General features: G+C 46.2%; 1 protein-coding gene across 5 annotated transcripts in view; it reads left to right on the top strand.

Moving 5' to 3' along the window:
- The window catches only part of LOC140428040 (collagen alpha-1(XII) chain-like), a 462,913-nt gene that overhangs the window by 351,741 nt on the left and 90,640 nt on the right, over window positions 1-20,532 (top strand). For all 5 annotated transcript variants that reach the window (XM_072514040.1, XM_072514030.1, XM_072514048.1 and 2 more), the window contains 3 exons: window positions 7,721-7,879; window positions 9,612-9,689; window positions 20,321-20,407. In XM_072514040.1, coding sequence (XP_072370141.1) covers window positions 7,721-7,879; window positions 9,612-9,689; window positions 20,321-20,407 — 324 coding nt within the window. The remainder of the gene's footprint in view (window positions 1-7,720; window positions 7,880-9,611; window positions 9,690-20,320; window positions 20,408-20,532) is intronic.

Here is a 20,532-nt window from a genome sequence, read left to right as displayed (position 1 = left end):
GTGGGCGGAGAATAGCCAAACCGCAGTAGACGCCGGTGTGACACCAAATCGGGATCCTCAGGCACCGCAAAAATGGTAAATGCGTTGCTCGCTGCGCAGCATTGTACACTCTGACTGATTTTCCTTCCTATTGATGCAATGACAATTCAAAAAGTAACTTAATTGACTGTCAAGGGATTTTGTTCTTCCTCGAATAACATAGTGAAATAGATGATGACAAGCTTTTAGTTTCAAAGTTCATTCAAGTGATTCATTTAAGATGAACAGGGTTTTTGAGTTCAGTAAATATTCCGTAAAACACCATCAAAAGACTCTGGGGAAACTTGGATTTTAAAAAGGCCAGATGGAATTGTGATCCTGAATCTGATATTTAAATACTTTTGCCTTTTTCTGACCACACTTGGGTACGACTATGAGTACTGAGGGATGAAGTGGAAAATTGGAACTACTGCAGATCCAACCCTTTAAACCTTTTTAGAAACCTTGGTCGATGACACCATTTTAAAATATTTTTATTCTCCTCCTTTTTCACATTTTCTCCCAAATTTATACCCACCGACAATAAACAATAATCAATAACGAATGCAATGTGAACCCCCAAATCATTAATAACAATCCCATCCTCCCACCAAACTCCCAAACAGCAGCCCGCACGTTAACATAAACAAATAACAAAAAGGAATCAGGAACCACCTATAGTCACCATTAGCATATACAGTCCCCTTCCCCCTGACCCTCCTAACTCCTCCCCCCCCCCCCAATGTTCGATGTAATCCAATTCTCGAAAGTGCATAATGAATGGCGCCCATGAATTTAGAACCCCTACATCCTTCCCCTTAGTTCAAATTTGACCTTCTCAAGAGTCAAGAATTCCAGCAGATCCCCCTGCCATGCCAGGACACAGAGTGGAGAGGTTGATCTCCATCCCAACAGGATCCGCCTTCGGGCGATCAACGAGACGAAGGCTGCAACATCTGTCTCTGTACCCGTTTCCAACTCTGGCTGGTCCGACACCCCGAATATGGCCTCCCGAGGGCCCAGGTCCAGTTTCACGTGCACCACTTCAGAAATTATCCTATAAACCTCCTTCCAGTAATCGTCCAGCTTTGGACAGGACCAAAACATATGAACGTGGTTTGCGGGCCCACCACCCGCAACGTTCACACATATCTTCTAGCCCCTCAAAGAGCCAGCTCATCCTCACCCTTGTGAGGTGTGCTCTATATACCACCTTCAGCTGTATCAGCCCCAACCTCGCGCACGAGGTTGAGACGTTCACACTCCGGAGCACCTCACACAGGGATCCCTCCTCCATACCCTCTCCCGACTCTTCCTCCCACTTTGCCTTGATCCCACCAGCGGTGCCTTCTCCTCTTCCAAAATAGCCTCAAAAACCCCTTCTCCAGTCCCCCTGTCATCAGCACCTCCTCCAACAATGTGGAGGCCGGTTCTACTGGGAAGCTCTGTATCTCCTTTCTGGCAAAGTCTCGAACCTGCATGTATCTATATATTTTCCCCTGCTCCAGCCCATACTTCGCTCCAAGCTCCTTCAATCCTGCAAACTGATCCCCAAGAAACAAATCTTTTAGTATCCTAATTCCTTTCTCCTCCCATCTCCGAAAATTTCCATCCCAGTTCCCTGTCTCAAATCTATGGCTCCCCCAAATCGGCATTTCCCTTGATCCTGCCCCCAACTGGCGAAACTGCCTCCAAATTCGCAACAAAGATATTACTACCGGACTCCCTGGGTATTTTCCCGGGGCCATCAGGAGCAGCGCTGTTGCTAGCGCCTTCAATTCCGATCCCCTACACAAACTCTCCTCCATTCTGACCCACTGGGTATCAACCCCTCTGACCCAGCTCCGGACCTTCTCCACATTCGCCGCCCAGTAATAATACATCAGGTTTGGAAGCCCCAACCCCCCTGCCTGCCTTTCTCTCTGTAGTTGCACCTTTCTAATTCTGGCCACCATCCCTCCCCATATGAACGAGGTAATCATCCATTCAATCTCTCGAAAAAACGCCTTTGGCAGGAAAATCGGCAGGCATTAGAAAATAAACAGAAATCGCGGCAACACGTTCATTTTAACCGCCCGTACCCAACCCGCCAGTGACAGAGGGAGACCATCCCACTTTGCCAGATCAGCTTTCACCCTCCCCACCAAACTAGAAATGTTGTACCGACGGAGCCCCCCCCCCTTCCCGAGCAACCTGCACCCCCAGGTATCTAAAGTGAGTACCTGCCGTTTGGAATGGCATCCCGCCCACCCCTGCCCCCACCCCCGGCCGAGACACCACAAAATATTCACTGTTGTCGAGATTTAATTTGTACCCCGAGAAAGACCCAAACACCAGAAGCAGCTCCAGTATTCCCCCTATTGACACACTAGGTTCCGACACATATAATAACGAGTCATCAGCATATAAGGACACCCTATGTTCTACCCCCCCCCCCGCACTATCCCTTTCCATACCCCCGAATTTCTTAACGCGATAGCCAATGGCTCAATCGCGAGTGCAGACAGCAGGGGGGATATAAGACATCCCTGCCTAGTCCCATGGCGGAGAGAAAAGCATTCCGAGCTGATGTTATTTGTGTGGACACTCGCCCTAGGCTCCTAATACAGTAGTTTTCCATGGTCGATGCCACCTAACCCAACAAGTACCTTGTTAAGGCTGAGCTAAGTAAATACAAAGGATGTAAAAATGCAGGCTGCCTTGGTGCTGGGCTTCCAGATTAACGAATCAACAAAAGCAAAATGTATAAAGGAGCCATATGCGATGAACCTTGTCAAACTCAGTCAAAAATACAAAGTTTAAATTAACAAAAATAAACACACATAAAAATGATAGAAGCACTTTGATTGGAGGATTAATTGGGGAAGGGGCAGTTAAAATTAAAACAGACTGAAAAGAATCAATCAGTTTACAAGAGGACATCAATTGTCGGGTTTGGTAAATTTGGTATTTTAAGGATGTGGGGGTGGGGGCATATTTAAGCAAGTTCAATCCTTGTGGATTTTTAAAAGTAGGTTTTTCTATGTTGAATTTCAAAAGTTGGAGGTTCCTCCCTCCACGTCTACATTAAAGCCACCATGAGTGGCCGGCCTTCCCTTGATTTCCCTGTAGAAATATCTAGGCCAGGCTTTGATTTGGATGTTGATTAAGAGGTACCATGCCAGAAATCTTCAATAATCATTCCCTGTTGGAGGGAATGAAAGTGTAAGGGAAGTACTTCCTGTAATACTCATTTCACCTTATCCTGAAAATATAGTACATGTCTATTAGAAACTCTGCTTAATTTTACCATTATTTTAGTCCAAGGAGTGACCGATATTTTGCACCTTCAAGTCTCTATCGACCATCTAGCTGGAACACATTCAAAGGCATGTCATCAATCATTGACTTTGACGTCTCCAAAGTATTTGGCATAATTTAAAACCAAGTTCTTTTGAACTAGTCATGGTCTCCTGTTGTTCCTCTGATCAGGTTTCTGTCCACGCAACAATACTGAAACAGCCCTTCACAGAATGACAAATTGTATACTTTGCGACCATGACTGTGGCAACCTGTTCTTCCTCTTCCCTTCCAACATACTTCTGGGGCAAGATTCTCCGACCCCCCGCCGGGTCGGAGAATCGCCGGGGGCTGGCGTGAATCCCGCCCCCGCCGGTTGCCGAAGTCTCCGGCACCCGATATTCGGCGGGGGCGGGAATCGCGGCGCGCCAGTTGGACCGAAGTCCCGCCGCTAAAATGCCTGTCCCGCCGGCGTAAATTAAACCACCTACCTTACCGGCGGGACAAGGTGGCGTGGGCGGGCTCCGGGGTCCTGGGGGGGGGCGCGGGGCGATCTGGCCCCGGGGGGTGCCCCCACGGTGGCCTGGCCCGCGATCGGGGCCCACCAATCCGCGGGCGGGCCTGTGCCGTGGGGCACTCTTTCCCTTCCACCTCCACTGCGCATGCGCGGGAATGCCGTCAGTGGCCGCTGACGCTCCCGCGCATGCGCCGCCCGGAGATGTCATTTCCACGCCAGCTGGCGGGGCACCAAAGGCCTTTTCCGCCAGCTGGCGGGGCGGAAATTCGTCCGGCGCCAACCTAGCCCCTCAAGGTTGGGGCTCGGCCCCCAAAGATGCACCTTTGGGGCGGCGAGATGCCCGTCTGATTTGCGCCGTTTTGGGCACCAGTCGGCGGACATCGTGCCGTTTCCGGAGAATTTCGCCCCTGGTCTCCCACCCTAATTTTCTCCTAATTCTTCCTTCCCCGCTCATGCTTGCAATCCAATATTTGCTTTCTTCTTCCTCCAGATGTTATACTCGAAGTCGAGGTGCTATGGAAATGCACTTGTCTAGTTTCCTTTCCGATCTCTCTGTGATATAGTTGATTATATCCCTTGAGCCTTTGCCTTTAATAGTCATTCAATATAGAAATGCCCCTTTCTATTTAAATTTTCCCTTTTATATTCATCAGCATTCCTAAGACTTAATTCTTATAATCGTTTGATTTTCTCACAATGCAGCACTTCAATCACTGCATCTTGATTTACCTCACCTTAATGAAACAATGAAAACTTGTCTCTTTTTTAAAATCAATTTAGAATACCCAATTATTTTTTTTCCAATTAAGGGGAAATTTAGCGTGGCCAATCCACCTAACCTGCACATCTTTTGGTTGTGGGGGTGAAACCCACACAGACACGGGGGGAATGTGCAAACTCCACACGGACAGTGACCTAGGGTCGGGATTCGAACCTAGGTCCTCAGCGCCCTGGCAGCGGTGCGAACCACTGTGCCACATGCTGCCCAAAACTTGTCTCTCTAAAGACATGGGTGGGATTTGCAGTTGGCTGACGCCGAAATCCAGAAATACGATTGGGCAGAGAATAGGTTCCAACGCCAAAATCGCGGCGGGCACCAATTTGATGTCAAGTCGCATTCTCTGTCACCTCAACAGCAGCATCAATGGGGTCCAGTACGCACGAACAGTAAACACTGTTTGCACATCATTTGTGGGCCTGCCCCGATATTCTCTGGGGCCTCCATGATTCTCCGCCTCTGATGGCCGAGTTCCATAAGGCGCGATTCACTTGTGCTTTTAAAAATCGTGAAACTGGCGTAGTAGCTGCTAAGGGAGAGAGAGGGGGTACGCAAAGTGCCCAACATCGCCATAGTTTGCTGACAGTTGTGCCCTTGGCCGGAGGGCTTCTGCCAGGACCGGGAGTGGGGAGGGGGGGTAGCAAGGGGTGGCCAGGAAGTGGGCTGTGGGGTTGGGGTGGACGGGCATGGAACAGCATTGCTGCAGCCGGAAAGGCAGCCATGCAGCTGCGCACGCTGCTGACTGCCCACTCTGAACACAGGGCCAAGGGTCATATAGGTGTCCCCCTAGAGTTTCCCGCCTTCTCTGCCGGCGAGCTCCCCTCCTCCTTCAAGAACACTTAGTCATTTGTTTTGGCCCTGGGGAGTTTATCACCGGGTTAGCCCACACTTAGGGCTGGATTCTTCTACCCCACCCCTGCAAGATCGCTCCGGGAAAGGCGTGAACGAACAATGGAAAAGTCCATTGACCTTGGGTGGAATTTTCTGGTAGCCGAGCGGGCGCAGCCAGAGAATCCCACCCTTAGGGTGCAATTCCCCCCAAAACTTTCTAAGTTAATTTGTGGCGGCTTTTTGAGGACGTTTCCTGCCGGCTATGCCAGTGAGTTCCCTGCTGCTATTCAATGACACTTTTTAGGGCCCTAGCGAGTTTCTCGCCGGTTTCGCCCACAATTCTTTTAGCATTGGGGAGCTGAACTCTGAGATCGGGCCGCCATTTTGAAAGGGTGCCCCAATCTCTCAGTGAGCTTGTGGGTCCCCCCCACCCATGGGCAATATCACACCCACACATATATGGACTACCCCACACCCCCCCAAATGAGCACATCACATTATGGGGTCTCTGGTAGTGCACCCTCTTCAGGCCCCCCCAGTACACTTATAGTATCCCCTCCCTTCCAGGACCCCCACCCATTACCCCTCCAACCACCCAGAGGCTTCTACTTACCTGCACTGTACAAACCCCCCTCCATCCTTATTTCATGGGCATGGCTCCCCTCGCCCCTGGCTCTTGGCACTGCCACCCCTCACACCTGGGCAATGCTCCTGCCAGCTTGACAATGCCACCAGGGTGGCAGGACCCCATGGTGCCAGCTGGGCAGTGCCAAGGTGTCAGCATTCTATGGTGAGGGCCAGGGGCCACACTCAGGGATCTTCAATGGCCCGGGAGGCACACAAGGCGCCCTTCCTCCTGGCCCACATTTATGCCGCCTGGCTGCAGCCTCCCTGGCCGGAGAATCGAGGGAGGCTTTTGGATACTGGGTAAGTTCGCCGAAGTCGGTTTAAAACAGGCTTCGGCTCACGCCATTTGGTCCCGCTCCTTGAGGGTGGAATTCTGACTCCGACGCCTCACAGGACTTGGGTCAATTCCACGAGGCACTCTTTTAAAACTTGGCTGATGCTTCAGCCCATTGAACCTAGAAGACCACCTACTGTCTGCACAGGGTGTAATAGTAAACAATTTGTCTGTCCTGGCTTGCTGTTTGCCCTTAAACATTTCTATATATAAAGCTTTCAGAAGTAAGCCTTTGATAATAAAATATATTCTCAGAATTCTCTGATAAAATTAAATTTGGTTGTGGGTAGCGCAGAACTTGCTGAAGAGGATAAAATGGAGGAAAGGAAACTGGAATCAAAATGCCGAAAAAAGACACTAGCCACTAAAATTACACCATATCAATTAAACCAATATGAATGTGCAGGAATATACGGTCCTGGAAATAAGTCAGATTTTATTTTCTGCTCACCAAGTCAATTCTGATGATTCTTTTCTCGATCCGTGACATTTCCATCGTTGAGTCTGCATATGGAAGGATATTAGTATCTGAGGTATAATTGTCCTGCTATAGCAGGACCAGAAACCTATGTAAAACAACACAAATGAAATAAATCTATAATGTAGTGGAAATGCATTCCTTATACTCATTTGACAGAGCAAAACAAATCATGAAAAAGATTTAGGAATTTAAACTTTAATTCCAGCTAGGAAAATTACATAAATGACTTGCTTTTATAGAATATATTTTGTCATAACCCACACGAGGCCCACGGGGACACCCATGATTGATCGCCCCGTCGGACTCGTGGAATATGGGCTTCCCTGTTAGTGGGTGGAGGCCCACCCAGCTGGAGCTCATGAGAACATAGTATAAAGGCCGGCCTGGACAGGGACCGTCATGTTGGCTGTCCCAACGGGACTTTACCCTGAATATATATTTGCTGCCGTAGGCAGACTTTTTGTGACCATAATTAAACTGGCGTCCACCCTGTTGTTTGGCTCCCTGGGTCTTGACATACTTAACATCCCAACAAGCTTCACAGGAACATTATCAGATTAAATCTGACACCAAACCATGTAAGAAAGAATTAGACCAGGTGGCCAAAAGCTTGATCAAAGATGAATGTTTCAAAGAGTGTCCCAAAGAAAAGCAGGTAAAGGAGAAGGGAGACATTTAGGGAGGGAATTCCACAGCTTATGGTCTAGGCAACTTAAAGCAAGGATATTCAGAGGTCCAAAATTGGAGGAATCCATAGGTCAATTAATCCTTCAATTGACTGAATACAAAAAAAAAAGGTTCTTCAATGTGTGAAACGTGAACTCAGCTGGCATTTTCCTCATGTCTCCTGTGCAGGTTCATATTATGGTAAACCAGAATACTGTTAAGCTGATCGTGGACTGTCAAGAGATTGAAGAGAAAATGGCTAATCCACCTGGTAACATTACCACTGATGGATATGAAATTCTCGGGAAGCTGGCTAAATCTAGAGGACCAAAGGGCAAGTCTGCTCCAGTAAGTGATTGATTTAACCAATGTTCATCCTTCAGGGACTACTGCAGGTCTACATTTGCGGGGACATTTGATTCCAACTGGCTAGCAGGAGTTTACGCCAAGCTATTGACTGGCATCAATATTTATCAGCCATTCCTTCTGGATGGTAGATTCATATCACAATATTCAGTAATGAGGAAACTGAAATAACTTTGAGGTGAGCCCCTTTCTCATAAGCTCCAGTGTTAAACACATTATCGTTGGTGCCTACATCAGAACTGGTTGGGCCAGTGATAATCAGCAGACCACACATGTACCCCCATTGCTTTTATTTTTAGAATCAACAATCAGTGATTTTCAACTCAGCCACCCCTAAGCTTTCCATTTCTTTCTCACTCCTCTGCTCCAGCAACTGACCAGAACAGCAGACTTGAAATCACGATCTGACTATAGGAGGAGTCTTTTTCTGGGTTTAAATGTATTAGTGACATGTAAGCAAACACAGTTATGTTGTGAACATATTTTTGTGATTTTACCCAATGTAGCCTTCAGAGAAAATCTTCTTCAATGTGTAGAATAATGGACACAGAAACATGTGCCTAGTGTGGAATCATGGATCCAAAGACACCTACCATTGATCCCGATGTGCAATTGTAGGCATAGAGACATGTGTCATTTTTTTAGCCAAGCTGTGTAATCATAAGTACAAAGAAATGCATCACCATTCTGCGGTGTAATGCGTTAACCCCTGAAAGTGATTCCTAAGCAAGGCAAGGTTTATAACTAAAGTCGTTTCAATGACTCAAGCTACAGTCCCATCAATGTGTACAAACATGCAAGCTTGTGAACAAATTATGTGTAGACTACTTCAAACTCCTCTGCTTAAGGCATGCCTTCACAGGCTTTGAATGTAGGAATTAGGGCCACTTCAGGGAAAGGAAAACATGAAACGAGGGTATAATCTTTGATATATAAATTTATAATAAATTTATTCATTCAACAGGACTGTTCAATTGATGAATTTTTTTTTATGGGTTGGAGTTGCATTCAGTTGTTGGAATATTCAGATAATTTAAGTTAAGGAACAGAAAATACTAGAAATACATAGCACATACGTCAGTATCTGTAGAAAGGTTCAGCTGATGCTAGGCATGTAAGCCCTCTTTCAAGCTAGGACTAGGAGCAAAAGGGAAGCCCAAGTAGGACTGAACATAAAGGATCAGGAATAGAATCATAGATTTTATAAAGCAGAAGGACGCCATTTGGGCCATCAAGTCTGCACCGGCCCATGGAAATAGCACCCCATTTAAGTCCACACCCGGAGAGGGCAACAGTGTCAGGTAGAGCATACAAAATAGTATCATAAAACCAGACAGACAAGTTCTGTGATAAGGCTAAGAGGTGAAAATCGCTGGGCATACACACAGCAAACAGGCAGTGGAAAGTCTTCCGAAAGATAGAAGCAAGTTAAAATAGCTCAGAAAGCATTGGAAAGAAAAGCAAAATAGTGTAGATGCTGGAAATCTGTAGTAAAACAGGAAATGTTGGAAACACTGAAAGGGTCAAGCAACATTGAGAGAAACAGAGAGAAAACCAGAGTTTAGCTTTACAGGTTGATGATCTTTCATCAGAAGGGAGCAAAACAGGCTCAGTGAGTTTAATGAAGAGACATTAAAAAGACAAAGCGCTATTCAGGCTTGTTATCTGTTGAGGTGCATTATAACTGATTGTTTTCTCTTTCCTTCAATTTTAGTTTGAAATCCAAAGCTTTGACATCATCTGCAGCCTGGGTTGGGTCTTAAGGGACAAATGCTGCGACCTTCCTTCCAAGGTAAATATCCACCTGTCAGCATGTGCCAAAGGATGGATTTTTGGAGTGTCTCTATTTCCTTTAGATTGACAAAGATTTGAATTAACTGTGGAGGCATTTCTGCTGCAAGCAATGTTTTCATTTGTTTCCTTTGAACGCTGCCATTTATTGGAGATGACAATTGTTTATGAACAGTAAATATTAATCCAATTGGGTAAAAAGAGTCATCAAAATTTGTGTTGGTAGGCCGCATGCCTGGAAAATAGAACATAGAGCATAGAACATTACAGCACAGTACAGGCCCTTCGGCCCTCGATGTTGCGCCGACCTGTGAAACCACTCTAAAGCCCATCTACACTATTCCGTTATCATCCATATGTCTATCCAATGACCATTTAAATGCCCTTAGTGTTGGCGAGTCCACTACTGTTGCAGGCAGGGCATTCCACGCCCTTACTACTCTCTGAGTAAAGAACCTACCTCTGACATCTGTCCTATATCTATCTCCCCTCAATTTAAAGCTATGTCCCCTCGTGCTAGACATCACCATCCGAGGAAAAAGGCTCTCACTGTCCACCCTATCCAATCCTCTGATCATCTTGTATGCCTCAATTAAGTCACCTCTTAACCTTCTTCTCTCTAACGAAAACAGCCTCAAGTCCCTCAGCCTTTCCTCATAAGATCTTCCCTCCATACCAGGCAACATTCTGGTAAATCTCCTCTGCACTCTTTCCAATGCTTCCACATCCTTCCTATAATGCAGCGACCAGAATTGCAAGCAATACTCCAAATGCGGCCGCACCAGAGTTTTGTACAGCTGCAACATGACCTCATGGTTCCGAAACTAAATCCTTCTACCAATAAAAGCTAACACACCATACGCCTTCTTAACAACCCTCTCAACCTGGGTGGCAACTTTCAGGGATCTATGTCCATGGACACCGAGATCTCTCTGCTCATCCACACTGCCAAGAATCTTACCATTAGCCCAGTACTGTCTTCCTGTTATTCCTTCCAAAATGAATCACCTCGCACTTTTCTGCATTAAACTCCATTTGCCACCTCTCAGCTCAGCGCTGCAGCTTATCTATGTCCCTCTGTAACTTGTAACATCCTTCCGCACTGTCCACAACTCCACCGACTTTAGTGTCATCTGCAAATTTACTCACCCATCCTTCTACGCCCTCCTCCAGGTCATTTATAAAAATGACAAACAGCAGTGGCCCCAAAACAGATCCTTGTGGTACACCACTAGTAACTGGACTCCAGTCTGAACATTTCCCATCAACCACCACCCTTTGTCTTCTTCCAGCTAGCCAATTTCTGATCCAAACCGCTAAATCACCCTGAATCCCACGCCTCCGTATTTTCTGCAGTAGCCTACCGTGGGGAATCTTATCAAACGCTTTACTGAAATCCATCTACACCACATCAACTGCTTTACCCTCATCCACCTGTTTGGTCACGTTCTCAATGAACTCAATAAGGTTTGTGAGGCACGACCTACCCTTCACAAAACCGTGTTGACTATCTCTAATCAAATTATTCCTTTCCAGATGATTATACATCCTATCTCTTATAAACCTTTCCAAGATTTTGCCCACAACAGAAGTAAGGCTCACTGGTCTATAGTTACCAGGGTTGTCTCTACTTCCCTTCTTGAACAAGGTGACAACATTTGCTATCCTCCAGTCTTCTGGCACTATTCCTGTAGACAAAGATGACTTAAAGATCAAAGCCAAAGGCTCAGCAATCTCCTCCCTAGCTTCCCAGAGAATCCTAGGATAAATTCCATCTGGCCCAGGGGACTTATCTATTTTCACACTTTCCAGAATTGCTAACACCTCCTCCTTATGAACCTCAAGCCCTTCTAGTCCAGTAGCCTGAATCTCAGTATTCTCCTCGACAACACTATCTTTTTCCTGTGTGAATACTGACTAAAAATATTCATTTAGCACCTCTCCTATCTCCTCGGACTCCACGCACAACTTCCCGCTACTGTTCTTGACTGGCCCTACTCTTACCCTAGTCATTCTTTTATTCCTGACATATCCATAGAAAGCTTTAGGGTTATCCTTGATCCTACCTGCCAAAGACTGTCATGTCCCCTCCTGGCTCTTCTTAGCTTTCTCTTTAGGTCCTTGCTAGCTAACTTGTAACTCTCGAGCGCCCTAACTGAAGCTTCATGTCTCATCTTTACATAAGCCTCCTTCTTCCTCTTGACAAGTGTTTCGACTGCTTTAGTAAACCACGGTTCTCTTGCTCGACCACTTCCTCCCTGCCTGACAGGCACATACTTATCAAGGACACGCAGTAGCTGTTCCTTGAACAAGCTCCACATTTCCATTGTGCCCATCCCCTGCAGTTTTCCTCTCCATCCGATGCACCCTAAGTCTTGCCTCATCACATCATAATTGCCTTTCCCCCAGATATAACTCTTGCCCTGCGGTATATACCTATCCCTTTCTATCACTAAAGTACACGTAATCGAATTGTGTTCACTATCACCAAAGTGCTCACCTACCTCCAAATCTAACACCTGTCCTGGTTCATTACCCAGTATCAAATCCAATATGGCCTCGCCTCTTGTTGGTCTATCTACATACTGTGTCAGGAAACCCCCCTGCACACATTGGTCAAAAAAGGACTCATCTAAAGTACTCGAACTATAGCGTTTCCAGTCAATATTTGGAAAGTTAAAGTCCCCCATAACAACTACCTTGTTGCTTTCGCTCCTATCCAGAAGCATCTTTGCAATCCTTTCCTCTACATCTCTGGAACTTTTCAGAGGCCTATAGAAACCCCTAACAGGGTGACCTCTCCTTTCCTGTTTCTAACCTCAGCCCATACTACCTCAGTAGACGGGTCCTCATCAGACGTCCTTTCTGCCACCGTAATACTGTGTCCTTGACTAACAATGCCACCCCTCCCCCTCTTTTACCACCTTCCCTGAGCGTACTGAAATATCTAAACCCCGGCACCTGCAACAACCATTCCTATCCCTGCTCTATCCATGTCTCCGAAATGGCCGCAACATCGAAGTTCCATGTACCAACCCATGCCGCAAGTTCACCCACCTTATTCCGGATGCTCCTGGCATTGGAGAAGACACACTTTAAACCACCTTCCTGCCTGCCAGTACACTCCTGCAACTTTGAAACCTTACTCATGACCTCACTACTCTCAACCTCCTGTATACTGGAGCTACAATTCAGGTTCCCAAGCCCCTGCTGAACTAGTTTAAACCCTCCCGAAGAGCATGAGCAAATTTCCCCCCCAGGATATTGGTACCCCTCTGGTCCAGGTGTAGACCATCCCGTTTTAGAGGTCCCACCGACCCCAGAATGAGCCCCAATTATCCAGAAATCTGAAACCCTCCCTCCTGCAACATCCCTGCAGCCACGTGTTCAACTCCTCTCTCTCCCTATTCCTCATCTCGCTGGCACGTGGCACGGGTAGCAACCCAGAGATAATAACTCTGTTTGTCCTAGATCTAAGTTTCCACCCTAGCTCCCTGAATTCCTGCCTTACATCCCTATCCCTTTTCCTACCTATGTCGTTGGTACCTATGTGGACCACGACTTGGGGCTGCTCCCCCTCCCCAATAAGAGGAGGATGGCATAGAAGAGGGCGGATTTGAGGAAGTCATGCAATGGTGCCTCCAGGAATATGTCTAGAGTTAGCAAAACTACAAGCATTCAAGTTGTTGTGGTCTCATTGAATAAAGAACTGAGGGTGGCTGATATTGCACATTCAGTTGGTGCCACAAAGGCACTGGACTGGATTCTCCGTCGGCGGGATCCTCCTTTTCGCTGGCAGCGCACTCACGCCCACGGATTTCCCGAAAGTATAGGGGTGCCCACAATGGGAAACCCCATTGGCCGTCTGCCAGGATAGAGTATCCCACTGCTGGCAGGGCACGCTGCACCAGAAAACGGGTGCGGTGGGACGGAGGATCCCGCCATTATGTTTTCATCTCCTATCCTGCACTCTCAAAATACCTGTGAGTGATGGCATGCTCCAAACGATTAGTTCACTGATATGAAATTCATCTAATTTTATCACCAGAAAAGAATGACCTTGAAAATTTCCAAATTATAATAAAACCCGACAGGTTCTCTAATGCCTTTAAGGGGAATGTAAATCTAAAATACATCAGTGAACATGTCACCTCTACCTGTCTGACAGACATGGTGTTGATTTCTAAGTTGTCTGGGAAATTTGGTTTGGACAAAAATTACAGGCATTTTCGAACATTCCACAGATCTGAGAATAAAAGTGAAATTATACCAAGTTTTGATTTTAAAGGTGGAAAGCTTAGTTACATAGAACATAGAGCATACAATGCAGAAGGAGGCTATTCGGCCCATCGAGTCTGCACCGACCCACTTAAGCCCTCACTTCCACCCTATCCCCATAACCCAATAACCCTTCCTAACCTTTTTTGGACACTAAGGGCAATTTACCATGGCCAATCCACCTAACCTGCAGGTCTTTGGACTGTGAGAGGAAAACGGAGCACCCAGAGGAAACCCACGCAGACACGGGGAGAACATGCAGACTCCGCACAGACAGTGACCCTGCACGAATCAAACCTGGGATCGTGATGCTGTGAAGCCACAATGCTAGCCACGTGTGCTCCCGTGCTGCCCAAATAAGACACCACTTAATTGTTCTGATATGCTGGGAAAGAATGAGTTGCTGCAGAGAAATGTCCTATCTCGGGTAAAATTTTTATAACTAAAGTAACAATCATCATGTGGCAATTTCAGTGGTGTCTTATTTATAGTTTCAGGAATGGTGCAAAGTGTTGCCTCTGATATTTGGCAAGTGCCTGTCTTTGTTAAAGCTCTTATGAGTTCCTTATTTCCCCAACATGCAAAGAAAAATAATGATCGAAACTACCAGATAAAATTCAAAAAATAGCAAAGAATGGGTGGAATTTTCCTCCAAAACAGCAAAGTGTCAGGTTCTGACTGAAAACAGGTGTGTTGAAGGCAGGTTTTCCGGTGCGGTCTTCCTACAGTTCCATTTTTCTGAAGTGGGGCGAATTTTGCGCCGTCATTGAGGGGCGGGCTAAATGGATGTTGCCAAACCCGGCTTCAGAGAGATCGGAAAAGGGCGCCATGAACTGAAATTGAATTTAAAGACATCCCCTACCCACTATGGACATCAGGACCCCCCCATTGATGGCCAGTGTGACACCCACCCCATGTTCGCCTGGCAGTGAAGTTGGCACTTTATTTTATTTGTTCATGGCAAGTGGGCGTGCTGGCTATGCCAGCATTTATTGTCTGTTCCTGAGAGCATTAAACAGTCAACCACATATTGCTGTGGATCTGGAGTCACATGTAGGCCACACATGGAAAGGACAACAGATTTTATTCCCGAAAGGACATTAGGGAACCAGATCGGATTTTGCGACAATCGACAATGGTTTCATGGTCATCGTTAGAATTTTAATTTCAGATTTTTATTGAACTTAAATTTCACCATCTGCCATGGTGGAATTCAAACCCAGATCCCCAGAGCATTACCCTGGGTCTCTGGATTACGAGTCCAGCAACATAAGACATAGGGGCAGAATTAGGCCACTCGGCCCATCGTTCAATCATGACTGATATTTTCTCATCCCCATTCTCCTGCCTTCTCCCCATAACTCCTGATCCCCCTATTAATCCAGAACCTATCTATCTCTGTCTTAAAGACACTCAATGATTTGGCCTCCCCAGCCTTCTGCGGCAAAGAGTTCCACAGATTCACCACCCTCTGGCTGAAGAAATTCCTCCTCATCTCTGTTTTAAAGGATCATCCCTTTAGTCTGAGATGGTGTCCGCTGGTTCTAGTTGTTACTCTCCACGTCCACTCTATTCAGGCCTCACAGTATCCTGTAAGTTTCAATAAGATCCCCCCTCATCCTTCTAAACTCCAACGAGTACAGACCCAGAGTCCTCAACCATTCCTCATACGACAAGTTCTTCATTCCAGGGATCATTCTTGTGAACCTCCTCTGAACCCTTTCCAAGGCCAGCACACCCTTCCTTAGATATGGGGCTCAAAAATGCTCACAATACTCCAAAAGGGGTCTGACCAAAGCCTTATACAGCCTCAGAAGTACATCCCTGGTCTTGTATTCTAGCCCTCTTGACATGAATGCTAACATTGCATTTGCGGTCTCCACTGACGACTGAACTCTTAGAGGATTGTGAACAAGGACTCCCAAGTCCCTTTGTGCTTCTGATTTCCAAAGCATTTTGCCATTTAGAAGATTGTCTATGCCTATTCCTCCTTCCTGGTATTTCATTTGTCACTTCAGTGCCCACTCTCCTCGCTTGTCCAAATCCTTCTGCAGCCTCCTTGCTTCCTCAATACTACCTGTCCCTCTACAGATCTATGCATTGTCTGCAAACGTAGCAACAGTGCCTTCAATTCCTTCTTCCAGATCATTAATGTATATTGTAAAAAGTTGTGGTCCCAGCACAGACCCCCGAGGCACACGGGTCACCGGCTGCCATTCTGAAAAAGACCTCTTTATCCCCACTCTCTGCCTTCTGCCAGTCAGCCAATCCTCTATCCATGCCAGATGTAACCCTTAACACGATGGGCTCTTAACTTATTTAACAGTCTCCTATGCGGCACCTTGTCAAAGGTCTTCTGGAAATCTAAATAAATCACGTCCACTGGTTCTCCTTTGTCTAACTTCCTCGATACCTCCTCAATGAACTCTAACAGATTTCTCAGACATGACCTCACTTTGACAAAGCCCGCTGACTCAGTCCTATTTTACCATGCACTTCTAAGTACTCCGCGATTTCATCTTTACTAACAGACACTAAAATCTTATCAATGATTGAAGTCAGGCTAACAGGCCTATAATTTCCTGTCTTTTGCCTCCCTTCCTTCTTAAACAGCGGTGTTACATTAGCCACTTTCCAGTCCTCTGGGACCCATCCTGCCTCCAGTGAATCCTGAAAGATCACCACCAATGCCTCCACAATTTCCTCAGCTATCTCTTTTAGGACCCTCGGGTGTAGACCATCCGGTCCAGGTGACTTATCCACCTTCAAACCTTTCAGTTCCCCCAGAACCTTCTCCTTAGTGATGGCCACTGCACTCACCTCTGGCCCCTGACTCTCCTGGAGCTCTGGCATCCCACTGGTGTCTTCCACCATGAAGACTGATGCAAAGTAACTATTCAGTTCGTCTGCCATTTCTTTGTTTCCTATTATTACTTCTCCAGCCATGTTTTTCAGTGGTCCAATGTCTATTTTTGCCTCTCTCTTACGTTTATAGATTGAAAGAAACTCTTCCTATCTTCCTTTATATTACTAGCTAACTTGCACTCATATTTCATCTTCTCTCTCTTCCCTTATTGCTTTTTTAGTTGTCCTCTGCTCGCTTTTAAATGATTCCCAATCCTCTGGCTTCCCACTAATCCTTGCCACTTTGTATGCTTTTTCTTTTACTTTTATGCTGTCCTTGAATTCCCTCGTCAGCCATGGATGCCTTGTCCTGCCCTTAGCATGTTTCCTCCTCCTTGGGATAAATTTCTGCTGTGCCTTCTGAATAACCCCCAAAAACTCCTGCCATTGCTGTTCCACTGTCTTCCCAGCGAGTCTCCTTTTCCAATTAACTCTGGCCAGCTCCTCCCTCATGTCTTTGTAGTTACCCTTATTTAATTGCAATATTGTTACACCTGATTCCAGCTTCTCCCTCTCAAACTGCAGGGTAAATTCTATCATATTATGGTCTTTGGTCCCTGAGGGTTCCTTCACCTTAAGATCTCTAATCAAGTCTGTCTTATTACACATCACCAAATCCAGAATTGCCTGTTCCCTAGTGGGCTCTACCACAAGCTTCTCCAAAAAAACATCTCTTAAACATTCCACAAATTCCTTTTCTTGGGGATCCACTAGGGGCTGGTTTAGCACAGGGCTAAATCGCTGGCTTTGAAAGCAGACCAAGGCAGGCCAGCAGCACGGTTCAATTCCCGTACCAGCCTCCCCGAACATGTGACGACTAGGGGCTTTTCACAGTAACTTCATTTGAAGCCGACTTGTGACAATAAGCGATTTTCATTTCATTTCATTTCAGTACCAACCTGATTCTCCCAGTCCACTTGCATATTGAAATCACCCATGATTATTGTGATATTGCCTTTTTTTCATGCTTTCTCCATGTCCTGATTTATTTTCTGCCCCACATCCTGACGACTGCTAGGGGGCCTGTACATAATTCCCATCAGGGTCTTTTTACCTTTGCAATTCCTCAACTCTACCCACAGAGATTCTATGTCTTCTGATTCTATAGCGCTCCTTGCTATCGATTTAACTTCATTCCTTACTAACAATGCAACCCCGTTCCCTTTGCCCATCTGCCTGTGCTTTCGATAGGGCAAATATCCTTGTATATTTAGATACCAGCCCTGATCCCCTCGCAGGCACGTCTCTGTGATGCCCACAACATCATACCGACCCATTTCAATGTGTGCAACAAGCTCATTTACCTTGTTCCGCACACTGCACGCATTTAGGTACAATACCATCAGTCCTGCATTGACCACCTCCCTTCTCACACTTGTCACCTTTTTTGCCCTGCCTGAGGGTGATGTTCTATTATTTTTGTTCTCTATTTCCCCTTCAGTTATTAGACCTTCTAAGCCAGCGCTCTGGTTCCCACCCCCCTGCCATATTAATTTAAATCCTCCCGAGTGACACTAGCAAACCTCTCAGCCAGGATATCGGTGCCCCTTGAGTTTAGATGCAACCCGTCCTTCTTGTACCGGTTGCATCTGCCCCGGAAGAGATCCCAATGGTCCAGAACCTGAAACCCTCCCTCCTACACCACTGGTTTAGCCACGTGTTTAGCTGCACTATCCTCCTATTTCTAGCCTCACTGGCACGTGGCACAGGGAGTAATCCTGAGATTACAACTCCAGAGGTCCTGTTTTTTAGCTTACTGTCTAACTCCCTGAACTCCTTCTGCAGGACCTCATCACTCTTCCTGCCTATGTCATTAGTACCTATGTGTACTACGACTTCTGTCTGTTCACCCTCCCCCTTCAGGATGTCCTGTGTTCATTCAGAGACATCCTTGATCCATCCTGGAGTCTCTTTGGCTTCCACAGAAGTGCCTATCTGTGCCTCTTACTGTAGAGGCCCCTATAAATATTGCTCTCTTGCACATTGCCCTTTCCTGCTGAGCAACAGAGCCAGTTGTGGTCCCACTGTTCCGGCTGCTGTTGTTTTCCACTGCTAGGCTGCCCCCCCCAACAGTATCCAAAAAGGTATACCTGTTAGAGAGGGGGACAGCCGCAGAGAATTCATGCACTGATTGGCTGCCCTTTCTAGCAGTCAACCATCTGTCTGCCTGCACCTTGGGTGTGACCACATCTCTATAACTCCTATCTATGACGCTTTCCACCACCTGCGTGCTCCTAAGTGCATCCAACTGCTGCTCCAACTGAACCACGCGGTCCGTGAGGAGCTGCCATTGGTTACACTTGCTGCAGATGTAGTTGACTGGAACGCTGGAAGCGTCACAGATCTGCCACATCTTACATTTGGAGCACTGCACCCCGCTGATTGACATTTAACACGAGTTAATTAATTTAAAATAAACACTTGAATTATTGTTAGATTGAGTTACAATAAACTATATGGCCCTGATGCTAGATTTTTATTATAAAATGAAATGTTAAACACTCATCTCTTCCCTCAGGTTTAGTTACTCCACTATCTAGTTAATCAATTAGATTTAATTACTTTCTCAATGTTTTTTTTTTCAAATTGAACAGATTTCCCACCAGCCAATCAGGTCACATCTTTACTGTGATTTCACTTCAGTTTTTCCCCCCCACAAATTGAAAAGGTATTTGTATCACCTATCTTCCCAGGATGCACTCTGGATCTCTCCCTGCAGATTAACAGTTACAAAGCCAGAATAAACAAAACCAAAAGGGAAAAAGCATCTCCTCCCACTCTGCACCGAGTTACCACAGTGCTCCAAATTACCAAGTTCTAATTCCCACTCTGGCTGTCTCTCACTCGGGATGAATTGACTTCACCGTGCGCAAGCTTACTGAGTGTGCGCTTGTGTCTGCCACCACCTCCCCTATCATTTGGCGCTGCCCTGCTATGTCCCCACCCACCGAGAGGCTACACTGTCCTTGCATGGTCATCACATGTCTGGTCTCCGTTTGTAGAGACCGTTAGTGATTCCAGCCGGCTTCACGTCACGCCGGCTAGTGGGAACATATGTTGTTCCCAGATGATTCGATGTCCAGCCAATTTGATACTTAAATGCATTTAAATCTAAGGTAATTAGGTTCATACCCTCGCTGGACGTGAACCTGATTATGTCTGCTGGGAGGACCAGGGAACATCGCGTTCTGGTGTGATGCCAGTGCAAATCCCATTATGGTCCTCTCACGCGGGTTTCCGGCCATAACCGGATTTGCGCAGGTCATAACGGGGGCCGGAAAATTGCCCTCTATATCTGTCCAAGTAAGAACTGCAAATTACCTCATTTAACAAATACAAATTAAAGCAGTTGACTTCAATTTAGTCGATTTTAACATCAACAGAGACTGAATTTTACTGTGATTATCCTTTTTGTATTGCTCCAAAGTCATCTGTTTTCTGTATTTTCAGAGAGATGAAGCCAAATGTCCAGCTCTTCCACACGCCTGCACATGTGCTCAGGCCAACATTGGGCCCCCAGGACCTCCTGGACCTTCTGTAAGGAAATACTTTATTCATTTCCATTACTGGCTTAAAACACAGTTCACATAATCCACAAAGCTAAGTGAAAAGCGAAATAGAGAAAATAATGTGGCAAAGATGCGATCATTGCATTTTGCAAC

Source organism: Scyliorhinus torazame, chromosome 1 (assembly GCF_047496885.1).
Source record: "Scyliorhinus torazame isolate Kashiwa2021f chromosome 1, sScyTor2.1, whole genome shotgun sequence".
In the NCBI taxonomy this organism is placed as follows: domain Eukaryota; kingdom Metazoa; phylum Chordata; class Chondrichthyes; order Carcharhiniformes; family Scyliorhinidae; genus Scyliorhinus; species Scyliorhinus torazame.
Note: the sequence above shows the minus strand (reverse complement) of the source record. Positions and strands in the feature narration are given on the sequence as shown.